The following is a 16,951-nucleotide window of genomic DNA, read 5'->3' on the forward strand; positions in this document are numbered from 1 at the left end:
GAGGCAGGCAATGGCAAACCCCCTCTGTTAGTCTCTTGTCCTGAAAACCCCACCACAGATCGCCATAAGTCAGCTATGACTTGAGGGCATTCGCCACCAAGAATTCCACACACGATCAAGGCAGCTTATTTTCTTTGGTGAACAAAAGGGCCCTTAGCTGGGGTGGTGTCACTTGGTTGAAGTGATTCCCTGTGAGACAGTCTCCAAGCTGAGCAATGTTAAGTCCCATTGCTTTTGCTTTAACCAGGGGCTTCAATCTCTTTTGAGAGGTTGTATCCTTTTTTTTTTTTAAAGAATTTTTTATTGGGTGAGTATAAATTGCAATTACAAATTTTCCATTAATACCATTATTTCTAATACCCCCCAACCTTTCCCTCCCCCCCTTTATCTAGGACTTCCAACAGTTTTCCAACCCTCTGTTAAATTCTATTACCTACATCTCTATTCTTTTATTACATATCCTAATATATTATTATACTGGATAATATCTTTTGAGAGGTTGTATCCTGTGGGATTGTGCCTAGGGTTGTGAATTCTGGGTTAGAAAATTCCTGGAGATTTGGGGTGGAGACTGGGATTTGGAGAGGGACCTCAGAGGAGTATAAGGCCATAGAGTCCACCTTCCATAGCAGCCATTTTTTCCCGGGTCACAGATCCAGAGGAGTTCGCTGTATTATTCTGTAGTTGCAAAAGAGTTCAAAAGTACCTTTAAGATTAACCAACTTTATTGTAGCATAAGCTTCCGATGCATCTGATGAAGACAGCTGTGGTTCTCAAAAGCTTATACTAAGTTGGTTAGTCTTAAAGGTGCTACTGGACTCTACTATTTTCTCCAGGGGAACTGATCCGTGTAGTCTGAAGATCCGTTGTAATTCCAAGAGATTCCCAGGCCTTATATGGAATCTGGCAATCCTAATTGTGCTCCTATAGTGTGCCTTGGTCCTAGAGTAGATACGGTAATGTTAGAAATTATAGTAATCAAGAATCGATATGCCTTTGGGTCTCTTTACAGCCTTACCCCACCAGCTCTCAAGAAGCAGCTTTTCATACTCTTGCGCAAGCTCTTTCATTTCCTCCCTTACCAGCTCTTTTTAAAAAAGATAATATTCAAACTCCATGGAAACTGTTTCTTTTCCTACACCCGAAGAGAATTTGTGCTCAGCCGTTCCTCAGCAATGATAATTAAGACAACCTGATGGAAAGTTTTGAGCAGTTGCACGTTGCATGGCTTGGTTGGGCCTTGATGCCGCAGGATGTTTGGATTGAGTGTTGCGTTTTGGGGTTGAGTGTTTTCCAGTGTTGAGGGGGAAATCGTTTACACAGAGCCTGGGTGTGGTGATATGGACGCTGTGCTTGTTTAGTACAAGTCAGAAATCTGCTAGGAAATGGGTGCCTTGGAAAGCTGCACATTTGGCCCAGCTTTGGAAATGCTCCACACGGAGCAACTGAGCCATCGTAAAGAACTGGCCTGACTACGAGCTAAGTTACTGAGGAGGTATCATTTTGGCCTGGAAACTGCAGGGCATAAATGCCATTTATTGGCTAGAATTGTTTTTTGGATCTCCCCAGCCTAAGGATCTGGGGTGGTGAGCTAGACTTTAAGAATGCAAGTGGTTATATGATGTTTCAGTTGCAGCCAGATTAAAACTTAAATACGTTCTAAGGCAGCAACCTTCTTCTGCCTTGATACAAATCAAACGCCTAAAGCAGTTTGAAGGAAGGAGTCTTTTGAAGGAAGGAGTCTTACTGCAAAGGAGTGTCTGACTCAACTTGGGGTGAGTCAGGATCAGGGACGCAAGCGCAAATTGCAAAAGCTGTGTATGAGCATGAAGATGGACACATGTAGGCGGCCTCTTTCCCCCTCCCTGCAATGATTCATAGTATGTCTAATTTTATCCGTCCTACTTTACATGCCTTTGGAACTCTTCCCTGATGTTGTTGCACATGTGAAAGGCGGGGGGAGTTTTCTGTGATTTAGTATTAAAAAAAAATTGATGGAAGGCTGTGCAGGAAAATGGAATCGCTGTTATTTTTCTGCTGTAGCATAATGGTTAAGTGGTTGGATTGCAAATCAGCATTCTGCTGGTTCGAATCCCACTACTGCCACAAACTCTGCAGGTGGCCTTGGGTAATCCACTCCTCTCGGAGTCTCTCTCTACACGAGACATCTTACACAGGGATGTGTGTACGGGAGCGGCAATTTGAGTCACTGAGACTCAAGGCTGATTACACAGTGTGAGATACAGTCAGTGTCAAGAGCATTTCTATAAACAATGCCATAGGGTAAATAAATGCAAATTTACAAAGGCATAGCATTAGCAAGAATCTGATAGAGTTGAAGAAATGCTGAAACAGAACATAAGCAATTCTAGAGTTGACATTAGGCAACAAGAAACACAGGTAGCTCACAGGAGCACATATTTAAAGTAAATGGGTAGTATGTAAGGCAACATAGTGGTGAAGTCTATGGTAATCCTAACTCATTAACAAAGCACCTGAGACCACCTCCGTACAATATAGCCCTCCCATCTGAGTAGAAAGCCTTTTTGAATAATTTGGTTTTGCGTTGTTTGCGAAAGCCAGGAGAATCAGGGCTCATGCAGGTCCCATCATGTGGCTAGTTGATGTTAAAAGGTGCCCCCCCCCACATCTCTAACAGGTATGGAAAAGATCAATGTATCTCCACCTTTGGACTGACGGGCATTATTCTTTCGGGCTTCTGACAGATTGAGTCCGAAGACCAAGTCCTGGCCACTTTCTGTGGGAGAGAGGCAACAGACACAGAACAAACTCCAGGCCAGCAGGCGATCACGTCTCCCAGTTCCTACATGAGCCTCACATTCAGGTCAGACTTCTCCAATGAGGAACGCTTCACAGGTTTTGACGCCCACTATACAGCAGTTGGTAAGTAGCCCCTTTGCCGTGATGTGTTTCCTCCTGGCCACAGGTTTTCAAACTTCCTTCTTTCAAATAACGTTTTTGACGATGTCTTCCAAGGAAGTTTTTGCATCATAGAGGATCCTGAGACGTTTTCTAGCCCTAGGTGTGCACACGTATTGCAGGAGGCAGAGGTCAAGCTTGCCCCATATAATTTGAGTGTGAGTCCGAGAAAACAGCCAACACTATCATGCGGTTGTGCCTTGCAGTTGAGATGGGCACGAAATGGAAAAAAACCAAACCATGTGGTTCCTTGTTCGTCAAATTTTACAAACCACAAACCACAAACTTTCACAAACCTGCCCCTGGTTCGCGAACCGGTTTGTTTGGTTTGTGAAAATGTCACATCCAGGTCATAAAATCATCACTTCCAGGTCAGCAGAAGGTCACTTCCGGGTCAGCAGAAGTTCACTTCTAGGTCAGCAGAAGGTCTGCAGGAAGTCCATCCCCTGCTGCCTAGGAAACCGATTGATTGACACCAGGCTGTCTGCAATGACGAACCAAAAAATGAACCAAACGAACCAGCCTAAAGTTTGTGGCAGTTCATCAGAAATGGGATCTGATGAAGTGTGGTTCACGAACTACGAACCGGCCTGGTTCATGCTTAAGTTTGGTTCGTATTTCGGTTCGTGCCCATCTCTACCTTGCAGTGGAAGATTGGGCATAGGGGAGAGGTGTCATTAAGGACAGCTTCACTGCTGTTATCAGTCTTCTCATTCATTGATTGATTGGTCGGTTGGTCAGTTGGTTGGTCGGTCAGTCGGTCAGTCGGTTGGTTGGTTGAATGAATTTATATTCTGCCCTCCCCATGAATGGGCTCAGGCCAGTTTGGTGTAGTGGTTAAGAGTGTGGGACTCTAATCTGCAGAACTGGGTTTGATTCCCCTCTAATCTGCAGAACTGGGTTTGATTTGAAGCCAGCTGGGTGACCTTGGGTCAGTCACAGCTTCTAGGAGCTCTCTCAGCCCCACCCACCTCACAGGGTGTTTTGCTGTGGGGATAATAATGGCATACTTTGTAAACTGCTCTGAGTGGGTGTTAAGTCATCCTGAAGGGCGGTATATAAATCAAATTTTATTATTAATGTTATTATTATAACAACAATAATTAAAACCAACAATAAAATCATAAATACAGACAATTCAAATCAATAAAACATCGCCCTGAATGGCAGCGATACTTTCTTGACCCCAGGAACTCAAAATCAGTGTGAGCGAGCGCCACTTTACTTGATTTGGAATGCACTTGGCATTTACAATTGACACTCTGAAGGAACACTCAGGGGGAAAAATTGCTCTTGCATGAGAGCTCTCTTCCTTTTTTCTTTTTCTTTTTTTGGCATATTCATACTGATGCATCACCACATAGAAATTATAGTGAAGATCATTTATTTCTTCCAAGTAGGGTTTTTATTTAATTTTCACACTTCAGTGCTTAGAGTTTTACTTTTTTTTAATTTACACGTTTCTATTTTAAGTTAAATCTTTACACTGCTGCTATGTGTTTTCCCAGCAACTACTCACATTGACGCCTTTCCCTAGATGAGAGAGGAGCTCCCTTTTTCAGCACTCGTTGAAGGCTAACCCTGTAAAGTATATTGCAATAGTCTTTCCTTAAAGCTACAAAAGCATGAATGATGGATGCTAGGCCAAAACGAGACCAAAGCTGAGCATTCCCTGTTTGAATCCCTTCTTCCTTCCTTCCTTCCTTCCTTTCTTTCTTGGTCCACGGCAGATATAGACGAGTGCTTGGAGAAGAGTGATGAGGAGCTGTCCTGTGACCACCACTGCCACAACTATATTGGGGGCTACTACTGTTCCTGCAGGTTTGGCTACCTCCTGCATTCTGACAACAGGACATGCAAAGGTATCATCCATGGACCACGGCTGCACCCTGCTTGCTTCCCTTGCAAAAACTCTACTTCGTTATGAAGCACAGCAAGATTCTGTCTTCCAGGGACGGCGTGTCCATTGAGGCACAGCCAGCAGCTGCCTCAAGCGCAGCTCTCTGAAGGAGGTGCTGTGGCCCATGGCAGCCCCCGACAACCCCCCAGCCTGACCCGGCACCAGTGCCACGGGCCACACAGTGCAGAAGCAACCAGGCTGTGTCTGTTGCTTCGTGCACTTGCGCCCCTGGCCTGACTCGGTGGCAGCGCTGTGGGATGCGCGGCGCAGAAGCAATCAGGCTGTGCTTATTGCTTCATGTGCTTGGTGGGTCAATCAGGCTGTGCCTATTGCTTTGTGCACTTGGTGGGTATTGGATATTGGGAAGGTCAGTTTGTAGCCCCTCAAAGTAGCTTCCAGCAGACACTCCAGTTTTTGCCACTGTCCCTGCCAATTAGAGTGCTCCTATTCTGGCCCATCCAGCCAGGAAAAGGGCTAGCCCCTCAAAGTAGCTGCCAGCAGACACTCCAGTGTTTGCCACTGTGAAGAGAAAATGACAGGAAAGGGGAGGACTCACTGATCATGCCTTTCCCAGGGTTCAATCTCTCTGAAACTGGGGGGGGGGGTCTTTAGAGGACAGTGAGGACTATGTCCCCTGAAAATTTGGTGGGTTTCGGACATTGGGCAGGTCAGTTTGTAGCCCCTCAAAGTAGCTTCCAGTAGATACTCCAGTGTCTGCCGCTGTGAAGAGAAAATGACAGGAAAGGGGGGGTACCCATGGATCATGCCTTTCCTGGGGCTCAATCTCTCTGAAACGTGGGGGGTCTTAGAGGACAGTGAGGACTAGGTCCCCTGAAAATTTGGTGCGTTTTGGACATTGGGAAGGTCAGTTTTTGATTCAAGTTTTGTAATTTTCATTTTTCCTACATTTCTTCTTTTTTAAAAAATTGGTTAGCGGGGAGGGGGCATAAGTAGGTATCTCACCTCAGGCGCCAGGAACCCTGACACCGGCCCTGCTGTCCTCCATTTTGCTTTCCATAGTACTCTTGCAGCTGTCACCATATATTTGAAAAGTTCTCCATGTTCTTTTGTAATATTGCTCGGTAGAATATTTAATAGCATATTTGGGGGATTTAATTCAAACCAAACCTTGAAAATCTTCTACATCACTTCATGTATTTTCATTCAATATTTTTGCGCCTTCTTGCATGTCCAACACAGAGGATAAAATGTTGCGTCTGTGCATTGGCATGTCCAACACTGTCCACTGTAATCCTTATGCCTTGACCAGAAGGATCATAACCCAGCCTGCTGTGTCATAGGCAGACCATCTGCCACTGACTCTTCAGAGATCCTCACCCTCTTTGTGCCTGTTGCAGTGGAATGCAGTGACAACCTCTTCACCCAGAGAAATGGGGTGATCCACAGCCCCGACTTCCCCAACCCCTATCCCAAGAGTTCTGACTGCTTGTACCGCATTGAGCTGGAAGAGGGGTTCTTCATCACCTTGCAGTTTGAAGACAACTTTGACATCGAGGACCATCCAGAGGTCTCCTGTCCATATGATTATATAAAGGTGAGCTCAACATTCAGGTGGCGTTCATGTTCCATGGTGATAAGGGTTAGCAGATGAGGGGGGAACTCCCCTTATCTCCAGGTTTTATGCTAGAGGGAATCTCCAGGAATCTCCACCACTTTTCTTGATCATATCCATAAATGCAGGAGCAGCATATAGCCCAAAATAGTTTAGGCTGGCCGATATTCCTCCTCCTCACTCCAAGCATCTGATGGTGAACTCACTCAAAATGACCACTATACCATAACAATCCATCATGGTAGACATTTGATGCATAATCTGTCATGAGTAGACATGGGCACGAACAGTAAAAAAACGAACATGGTGTTCGTTGTTCGTTGCCATCCAGGAACAATGAACAACAAACATTGACGAACATGATCCTGTTCACAAACATGTTCGTTGTTCGTGGGGGCCAGCAGGCTCTCCTCCAGCCATCAAGATCCCTACTGCACCACTCCCAGAAATCCTACCTGAGCAGGCCCCAGAGCCTGGCAGCAGCCCTGGAACCTGAAGAGGTAGATCCCTATCCCACCAAACACAAAGAAAATTCAAGCTCCAATGCATTCTCCCTGTCTCTCTCTCAAAATGCCAACAGCAACTGTCTCTCCCTCACTGTCTGCAAAACCAGAGCTGGGAGCCCCCCTCCCCCCTGCTCTTTGCTTCCTTGTAACAAATTTGGAGCTGCACACTTGAAAGGAAGACCTGCCTATCAAGCTACGTAAACAGGGCTTAGAATGGGGTTTCCAGGGTAACAGCAGGAGTTCAGACAGTGTTCAGACAATCCCTGCCTAAATTGCCAAGGGAATTGATTGCAGGTGCCAGACTGTCTGGCTTGACGAACAGCAATAAACAGCAACGAAGGAGGCTTGCAACAACCCCCTGTTCGTTTAGAATGGGGCTTCACGAACAGCTTGTTCACGAACAGCTTATTGGGCTGTTCGTGGCTTTTTTTAGTTCGTATTGCTGTTCGTGCCCATCTGTACCTACGACATTTCCAGGGTAGAAGCTTTCAAGGGTCAAAACTCCCTTCAGCAGATACAGGGAGAATAGAGGCTATGGAGCATGTGTCCGGCATACAAAAGTTGCTCACAGGTTCCTATGTACTACCAGTGCTCCATGTTGTCTAATGTTAGTCGGTGGATAGGGAACTGGTTGGAGGACCACACTCAAAGAGTGGTGGTCAACGGCGTTTCATCAGATTGGAGGGAGGTGTCCAGTGGGGTGCCGCAGGGCTCGGTTTTGGGCCCGGTACTTTTCAATATTTTTATCAATGATCTGGATGAAGGAGTGGAAGGGCTGCTCATTAAATTTGCTGATGATACCAAATTGGGAGGAGTAGCAAACACCTAAGAAGATAGCATTAAAATTCAACAAGAATACTCTGTTGAATACTCTGGAGAAGTGGGCAGCTGTGAATAGGATGCAATTCAACAAAGACAAGTGCACAGTATTACATCTGGGCCACAAAAATGAGAAGCACAAATACTGGATGGGGGATACACTTCTGGGCAGTAGTATATGTGAAAGGGATCTTGGGGTAAGAGTGGACTGTAAACTGAATATGAGCAGTCAGTGTGATGCGGCGGCAAAAAAGGCCAATTCAATCCTGGGTTGTATCAAAGGGGCCATAGCATCGAAATCGCAGGAGGTCATAGCCCCTCTTTATACTGCCTTGGTCAGGCCGCACCTGGAGTATTGTGTGCAGTTGTGGAGGCCTCACTTCAAAAAGGATGTGGACAAAATCGAGAGGGTGCAGAGGAGAGCGACAAGAATGATCAGGGGTCTGGAGACTGAGCCCTACGAGAAAAGGCTGAGGGCCTTGGGAATGTTTAGTTTGGAGAAGAGGAGGTTGAGGGGGGACATGATTGCTCTCTTTAAATATTTGAAAGGCTGTCATTTGGAGGAGGGCAAAGAGCTGTTCCAGTTGGCAGCAGAGGGTAGGACCCGAAGCAATGGGCTTAAATTACATGCACAAAGGTACCGGCTGGATATTAGGAAAAACTTTTTCACGGTCAGAGTAGTTCAAAAGTGGAATCAGCTGCCCAGGGAGGTGGTGAGCTCCCCTTCACTGGCAGTTTTCAAGAAGAGGCTGGATGAATACTTGTCAGAGATGCTTTAGGCTGATCCTGCACTGGGCAGGGGGTTGGACTAGATGGTCTGTATGGCCCCTTCCAACTCTATGATTCTATGATTCTATGATTCTAGTCCTAGAATTGATTATGTTCTGCTTCAGTATTTTTTCTACTCTGTATTGGATTCTTGCTAATTCTATGTCTTTTAAACTTGTATCTATTTACTCTATGTCATTGTTTATGAAATGTCTGTGATACTGTATTGAAATATCCTTGATACTGATTGTACTAACCTCATACTGTGTAATCTGCCTTGAGTCTCAGTGAGAAAGGCGGACTATAAATGACATAAATGGATAAAATAAATAAATAAATAGGTTAACTGCAAGTTCAGGTAATGCCCTCTTTCTTTGCTGCATTAGACTTTATCTTCATAGCAGCAAAGGCAAAAAGTGAAACTCTATATGAAACGTACGCATCAATATCAGGGAGCAAAAATGAGATTTTCTCTGCATCTGTATATAAATGTAGGCTGGATAAAATTCCTGCCAAAAATTTAGATCTGAGGTCAGAATATAAAGGACAAATAAGGATATAATGAGGTAAATCCTCTAGTGTGTGAGATCCACAAAAACAGAGCCTGTGTGTTATAGGAGTTTGAGAATAACAACCAGACAAAATTGCTGAGGGCATGGATTGGAATCACAATAGAGTAAATGTTGCTCTAAGATTATGATTAGAGATGTTAACAAGATAAAGAGCGTGGATGTGATCAAATTTAATAAATTTGAACCACTTTAGAATTTGTAAGTGATCGATCAATGCATCGGAGTTGAATATCCAATCCCTAAATTGGGGATAAGTACTGGCCAGAGAACCTATAAGATGAGACAGAGTACCTCAAGTATACCTCATTAAAGTAAACAGAGCCCTGTGCTATCAAAAATCATGTCTTAGATTTTTATTCTTTACCCAATATTCTATAATGGCCAAAGTATGTATGCAGCCCTCTTGGGCTTTCCAATATAACATCTGAGCGAGCCCTTCCGTCCTACCTAATCAACAAAAGGATGCCAGAGGCCATCTCCTTTTCATTAGATTTGAAAATTTCTCAAATTCCTCTAGACACCTTCAGTGGAGAAATAGGAAAAGCACTTGGGGATACATTTACACCTCTTCCGCTGTGGTTATCGAAGGCTTATACTACATAGGAATTGGATGCTTTTACTGCTGCAAACTAACACGGCAAACTGACTCCACACCAAAAGGAGATGTTTACATTTACTGGCAAAGGAATGTTTTGGTTGCCTCCCCCCTAATTGCATCTTGTCCCTCCTCCCCTTCTCTCCCCTCTCCTCCCTCCTCTTCTGTATTTGACCAGTTTGTATCATGCATCTGATGAAGAGAACTTGATTCTCGAAAGCTTATGCTACAATAAAATTGGTTAGTCTTAAAGGTGCTACTGGACTCTTTTTGATTTTGCTACTACAGACTAACACGGCTAAATCCTCTGGATCTATGACCTCTCCCCACAGAGTTTTTAAAACCTCCTTTAAGCAGTCTAATTTAGCACGTAGCAGTTTTCACCTTTCCACCTCCCCATACTCTGCTTCTCCCCTATTTCTTGCGACAGATCAAAGCTGGACTTAAAGAATTTGGGCCTTTCTGTGGAGAAAAATCTCCAGGACGTATCGAAACCAAAAGCAACAGCGTCCAAATCCTGTTCCACAGCGACAACTCGGGAGAGAATGGAGGCTGGAAGCTGTCCTATACGGCAATTGGTAACCATCTCCAGTATATTGATCCTTGATTTTGTATGCAGGTTTGTGAGATTTATCATGCATCCCCCATATCTTGACACCACCATTGAACTTGAGCTTACAGATATAATCACATTGAGTTTTTAAGTGCTTGAAGCACTTAAATAAACCTGGGGGCTGATCGTTGGCTCCGTTTTATTTATTTAGAGACATTTATACCCTGCTTTTTTCTCCAGTGACGCTCTGTTAGGCCAATCACTCATCTCTCTACACGAGATGCCTCAGCACGTGTTCATCAAGTGTTGGGAGATGCAATGTTAGCCAGGAAGCATAGTTTTAAAAGACAGAGCCAACGGAGATCACTCCTCAGAGGGTTTGTCAATTTCATCTTCATCTCCGGAAGTCTCTGTCAATTTCACCTTTCCAGACTAAAATTATGTGGGATTGCAATCAGAGGGCAGCCAGGAGCGGAAATGGGCAGGAGCTACCTTCCAGCGCCCGGCTTGGACCCGGAGAGGCTATAAAGGTCTCAAGTTGCCCTCCTGGCATTTCACAGCCCCATTTACACAGCTTCAGTGTATAGCAAAGTCTTTGCCCTGCTGCCGTCTATGTCTTTTTAAACTACCCTTCCTTCCTGGCTAACATTGCACCTCTCAACACGTGTTCTTTATGTGTCAGATGTCTCCTTTAGAGATACTCTCAGCCTAACCTACTTCATAGGACGGAAAGAGAGAATGGTAGCAACACAGAGCTGGAAGGTACCTCCAAGGGCCATCTAGTCCAACCCCTTGCACAATGTAGGAAATTCATAGCTACCCCCACCCCCACCCCCACCCCCACCACCATCACCCCTGCTCTAGGCAAAAAAACCCCTCCAAGATCCCTAACCAATCTGGCCTGGAGGAAAATTTCTTCCTGTCCCCAAAGTGGTGACCCCTAAGCTCTTTGGAGAGGAGGAGGGGCTCATTAAAATGTACTAGAATTAAATGGCTATGTTTGAGTTCTCTGTCCTTTTTTTGTTCTGTCGGTAGCTGTCTCTGCCAGGAAGTAGCAGGTATTATTATGCTAAGTAACATCTATGTGCCGGTAAGCCATTTGGCCTCAGCCTGCTGGGAATTCCAGCTGCATTTCAATGATGCTCTCTGCGTAACCAGACATTGTGGGTTTTCTTTTTTTCTCCCTCTCTCTTTATTTGCGCTCCTACAAAAGGGGATCCATGCCCACTTGTGGAGCCGCCTCTCAATGGTAAAATTGAGCCCTCGCAGGCAACGTACACCTTCAAGGACCAGGTGGTTATCAGCTGCAACACCGGCTACAATGTCTTCAAGGTACATCCCTTGCGAGGACGGGGGTGCAGCCATTACCAGGAAGCAAGTTTGGGCCTCACAGTTTCCAAGTTAGCTGGTTGCTTGGGTTGGACGTGGGAAAAGGACTAGAAGTACCAGTGGCTTAGAGGGCTTGAAGGCCTAAAATATACATTTGAACACGAGTTTTCTCGAGTGAGGGTTGCCAGCTCCAGGTTGGGAATTTCGAGGAGAAATATAAAGCCAGAGGGTCCATCCTCCAAAGCTGCCATTTTCTCCAGGGGAACTGATCTCTACATCCTGGAGATCAGCAGCAGTTCTGGGAGATCTCCAGCCCTCACCTGGAGGTTGGCAAGCCTGCTCTGGGTTCGCTGCTTTGATATGAGTCACACCTGATCACTACGGTGATTTGAAGGGCACCATGTTCCTCCAAGATTGGCCACTGGGATCAAACTTCCACCGTTTCATGTCTGAGTTCTGATGAGCCTCCAGTGCCCAGTGCAGTTGATCTTATGCTGACATTTTATTGCTAACTTATTAAGCTGGGGTGGGGAGGAGGAGAGTCCTGGGCCACAATGTCCTTGCTAAGCTCATGGAATGAGGAATTAACCCCAGAAACACAAAGGAGCTACTGGCTCACAGTGGACAGGCAGTCAACGTAGGGGCAAAGGTCACTGGGAGCTGATCTAGGCTTCTGTTTTTCTCTCCTCTCCTGCAAGCCCTAAATAGCCTCCCTAACAGCGCTGGAGAAGCCTCAGGAAAAGCAAGTCACAAGCCAGCTGTTGCCCACATGTGGCCTCCTCCATTTGACACCCTTCCCTTCTGTCTTCCGTCTTCCTCTCTGCAGGACGACGTGGAAAGCGAAACGTTCCAGATCGAGTGCATGAAGGACGGGATATGGAGCAACAAGGTCCCTGTCTGTAAAAGTAAGGCCCTTTTTCATCCCACAGGGGCCCTTTTTTTAAACAGATGGCTCTTGTAGCATTGGCCCAGATGAAAGCCCTCCCCCGTGGCACACTTTGCACTCCTGTGGCATCTCATGCAAACTGCATGCCAGACAGAGTTATGGACTGGCATGCCACAGAGCCGCTTTGCAGGGGCAGCCGCTGGGTTTGAATGAGATGGCGTTCGGGTTTCTGAGCCTTATTAAATGCCTGGAGATTTGGGGGATCTGTGGTGGTAACTGTCGGTGAAAAGTATGAGGGCCACAACGCCATCCAGGGACAACTAGTCCAACTCCCTGCCCAATGCAGGAGATTCACAACTCGTGAAGCTACCATGGCAAAGCAGAGAGAGAGGGGGGCTCTCGTAGGTATGAGGGCCACGGCCAGGCAGGGTTTTGTATGTAATAACCAAAAACTTGAATTGAGACCAGTTCTAGGTTGGGAAATCCCTGGAGATCTGGGGAGGGACCTAAACAGAGTATAATGCCATAGACTTTATGCTTGCTTTTTCAAAAAGTGCTGCTACCATACCCTATTGCATCTCTTTCACTGAATGTCCTAACCATTGTTCATTATTGTACTTTGCTCAGTGAATGCCTTAGCTGTTGATTTTATTGTATTTTCACTCTCACTGTGTAATCCACCTGAGATCTCAGAGAGAAAGGCTAACAACAGCAGCAACAACAATAATAATAGGATCCAGAAGAATTGGCTGTGTTAGTCTGTTGCTGCAAAATAGTAAAGAGTCCAGTAGCACCTTTAAAACTAACCAACTTTAATGTAGCATAAGCTTTCAAGAGCCACAGCTCTCATGTATCTGATGAAGAGAGCTGTGGTTCTCAAAAGCTTATGCTACAAGAAAGTCAGTTAGTCTTAAAGGTGCTACTGGACTCTTTACTAATAATAATAGGGTCCACCCTCCAAAGCAGCCATTTTCTCCAGGGGAACTGATCTCCGCAGGGCTGGCGCCAGCGTTTCTAACACCTGAGGCAGCTTCGGGGTGTTGGTGCACGCATGCACACCCAGACTGCGTGATGACATCACTAGGTGTGACGACATCACACAGGGCAGGGATGGTGCAGGGGGGGCCTCCCAGTTGCCCTGGCCACCTGCTGCGCCTGGCCCGCAGCTGTGTGCTGGCGGCAGTGGCAGCAGCGGTGGTGGTGGCAGCAGCAGCAACAGCACAGAGCAACTGAGTGGGAGGGCTGGGAGGCTTCCTGCTCAGCTGCCCCACGCTGTTGCTGCCAGCACACGCTCCTATCTGGGCATAGCAGCTGCAGACCAGGTGCTGCAGGTGGCCAGGGCGGCGCGCATGCATTCTCCCTCTGGCTCAGTTGCTGCATGCACTGACCCGGCCGCCTGCTGCACCTGGCCCGCAGCTGTGTGCCGCTGGCAGCAGCGGCAACAGGAGCAGAGAGCTCTTGGCCGGGCACAGCAGCACAGGGCAATTGAGCTCTGTGGTGCACGCCTCCACCCCCAGTGTCCCCTCTGGCGCTTTAGCACTTGAGGCGGCTGCCAGCCCAACCTCAATGGGTGCGCCGGCCCTGGATCTCTGTCATCTGGAGGTCATGAATTCTGGGAGGCCTGCAGGCCCCACCTGGAGGCTGGCAACCCTAAGTTGCACCCAGAAAATTTAATGTCCCCTGGATGAGCACTGCAATGCACAGACACATCCAGATATGCATTGAACCAGCATTGGCTCTTCCCTCTGGCCCACGCACAGGAATACAAATTGGGGTGGTGAGAGCGATTAACTCGGAGTCAGGAAGAGAGAGTGGATGGGCGCAAGACTTTTTCGTCCTTTCTGCATGTTCAGGGCTGGGTTCTATAATTCTGTGGAGACATGAATCACAGGCAGAACTACGCCTCCCCTCCGTGCTTTGCAACTTAAGTCTGTGCATCATTATTAATTGCTCCTGGGTTGATCCGCTGCCTTCTGCATGCTTTCTCTCTGCCTGACTGCTAATCCAGGGTCTCTCTCCTCCTCCTTCTCCCTGGCCCCTTTCCATCCTCCCTTTCCCTTCCGCCTTTGCCACAGCGGCCGCAACCGAAGCGCCAGACATCAGGACAGAGATAAAAGAGGAGTCAGAGCAAGTGGCAGAGTGACCGGTGTGCCTGATGCATTGTGCGCTTAAGGAAGACCCTCTCTGGGGAATGCTAAGGCTATACTCTCTCAATCACCTTTCATGATCTCTGTAGAGGCACCGGGTATTCTTTCCAGCAGCTGTGGGGGGCCAGTTAACCTCTTCCAGCCAGGCATGCTGCTAACTCCTGGAATGATGGAAAAGAAAAGCAGAAAATAACAACCAATGCACGGCATGAAAGAAAAACGCTTCTCTTTGGAACGAAATCCCCTTTGACAGTGGATGGGGAGCTGCCGTCCTCTTCTGCAGCCCTCATCCCGGTCTCTCTCTTCGGGTTCACTCCAGCGTTGTTTCTGCAAGAATGAAATTGGTTTGGCTGATCTGGCTGTGCTTTTCTTGGTGGTGGGATTCGTTTTCCTTACTCGGTTTCGACTCTTTTCTGCTTTTATGACTCTTGAAGTTTCTCTTTTAACATAGCACCGTTCTCTTCACTCCAACACTCAGCCAGCAGAAAAACAGGTCTCGGGGGGCTGTGTTGCCAACCTCTGTTAATCGATGAAAGTTTTGGTCCCTTTTTAAATTATTTTTTGCTAACGCGAAAAATGCCTTGGTGCGGCCAACTTTATTTTTCTGGGAGGGCTCCTGTGCCAGACAGGCAGGAAAGAAGAAATGAAGCTTTATTTTTCTGACCTGGAGATACAGTGATGAGGGGAAACGTCTGTAGAATTTCTGCATCTTAGACAAATGTTAATGGCAGAGGAGCCCTGCCAGATAAAAAGTTAGCAACCCTATTTGTACTTGCTTTATCCATGTGCACACCGTACAACCAGATATTGAAAGTGCCGAAGCAAACAAGATTCAAACAAGATAGCCTTTTGCAGGAAAAAGAGGGACCAGACACCTGTTAGGCTAGGGACAAAACCCCAGTCTCAAGAGAAGGGAGCCAAAGAAATTTATATTCCCTGACAGATCTCAGTTCATGCTCGTTTACTGCAAGTGCCACCCAATAAGGGCAAAGTTCTAATGTGTACAAAGAACAAAGGAAAAACCCAAGAACCTCATTCTTCTCATATGCATAGTTTCTGCACTGCAAAGACTACTGTGACTCTGTTTTAATGTTTGAGGGAGATCCTGAGTTATAGCGCAGCATATCTTAGAAAACAGAAAAGTGGATTGACGAAGGGGTAGTTGTTTGGTTAAGGGGTTGGGTTGCGAATCAACATTCTGCTGGTTCAACTCCCACTACTGCCATGAACTCTGCAGGTGGTCTTGGGCAAGTATTTGGGTTACAGATCAGCATTCTGCCGTTCAACTCCAATGACAACCATGAGCTCATGGTGGCCTTGGACCACCATCTGCAGGTGGTCTTGGGTGGTTGGGATGCAAATCAGCATTCTGCTGGGTCAACTTCAATGACTACCATGAGCTCATGGTGGCCTTGGACCACCATTTGCAGGTGGTCTTGGGTGGTTGGGATGCAAATCAGCATTCTGCCGGTTCAACTCCAATGACTACCATGAGCTCATGGTGGCCTTGGACCACCATCTGCAGGTGGTCTTGGGTAAGTGGTTGGGCTGCGAATCAGCATTCTGCTGGTTCAACTCCAATGACTACCATGAGCTCATGGTGGCCTTGGACCACCATCTGTAGGTGGCCTTGGGTAAGTGATTGGGCTGCAAATCAGCATTCTGATGGGTCAACTCCAATGACTACCATGAGCAGGTGGCCTTGGATCAGCCACTCCTCTCAGCCCAGCTTCCCAGATGTATCGTGACGATGATAATAACACTGACTTTGTTCACTGCTCAAAGTAGGGCCCTAATCTGTCTAGAAGAGCCGTATATAAGCATGGTTATTCTTACTATTCTCCTGCCAAAAGTATACTGAAGAAAACTCTTGACTTGTAGAAGATTCGTGGCATGTTGGGTACAGCTGTCTTATACTGAGCCAGATCATTAGACCATCTGACTAGTGGCAGGTCACTGAGGCCTTGGGTGGTGATCTATCCTAACTAGAGATGGGCATGAACCAAAATACGAACCAAAGTTTGTCACGAACAAGGCCATTTTTTTGTTCGCAAATCGGCAGTTCGTCAGAGGGAATTTCTGACGAACCACAACGAACCACGATGATTTTTAGGGCGGTTCATTTGGTTCATTTTTTAGTTCATCTCTGCAAAAAGCCTGGCGCCAATCAATCTGTTTCCTATACACGGGGAAGGATGGGCTTTCTGCAGACTTTCTGCTGCCCCGGAAGTGACATATTCACAAACCAAACAAACTGGTTCGCGAACCAGCAATTTCATGTTGGTTCATGGTTCGTGGGTCATGAAACACGATGAACCACGAACTGCAACGAATCACCATTTTCCCGGTTTGTGCCCACCTCT

The 16,951-nt window shown here is 46.6% G+C and overlaps 1 protein-coding gene across 5 annotated transcripts in view; it reads left to right on the top strand.

Annotated features, from left to right (window-relative positions):
* The window catches only part of MASP1 (MBL associated serine protease 1), a 95,236-nt gene that overhangs the window by 35,095 nt on the left and 43,190 nt on the right, over nt 1-16,951 (top strand). For 4 of the 5 annotated variants that reach the window (XM_054982526.1, XM_054982527.1, XM_054982525.1 and 1 more), the window contains 6 exons: nt 2,727-2,904; nt 4,671-4,802; nt 6,199-6,395; nt 10,104-10,251; nt 11,440-11,558; nt 12,382-12,460. In XM_054982526.1, the coding sequence (XP_054838501.1) occupies nt 2,727-2,904; nt 4,671-4,802; nt 6,199-6,395; nt 10,104-10,251; nt 11,440-11,558; nt 12,382-12,460 (853 nt within the window). Of the gene's footprint in view, nt 1-2,726; nt 2,905-4,670; nt 4,803-6,198; nt 6,396-10,103; nt 10,252-11,439; nt 11,559-12,381; nt 12,461-14,516; nt 14,851-16,951 lie in introns of those variants that run through there. The other variant, XM_054982529.1, reaches the window with a different exon arrangement.

Source organism: Eublepharis macularius, chromosome 6, assembly GCF_028583425.1.
Source record: "Eublepharis macularius isolate TG4126 chromosome 6, MPM_Emac_v1.0, whole genome shotgun sequence".
Taxonomy (NCBI): Eukaryota; Metazoa; Chordata; class Lepidosauria; order Squamata; family Eublepharidae; genus Eublepharis; species Eublepharis macularius.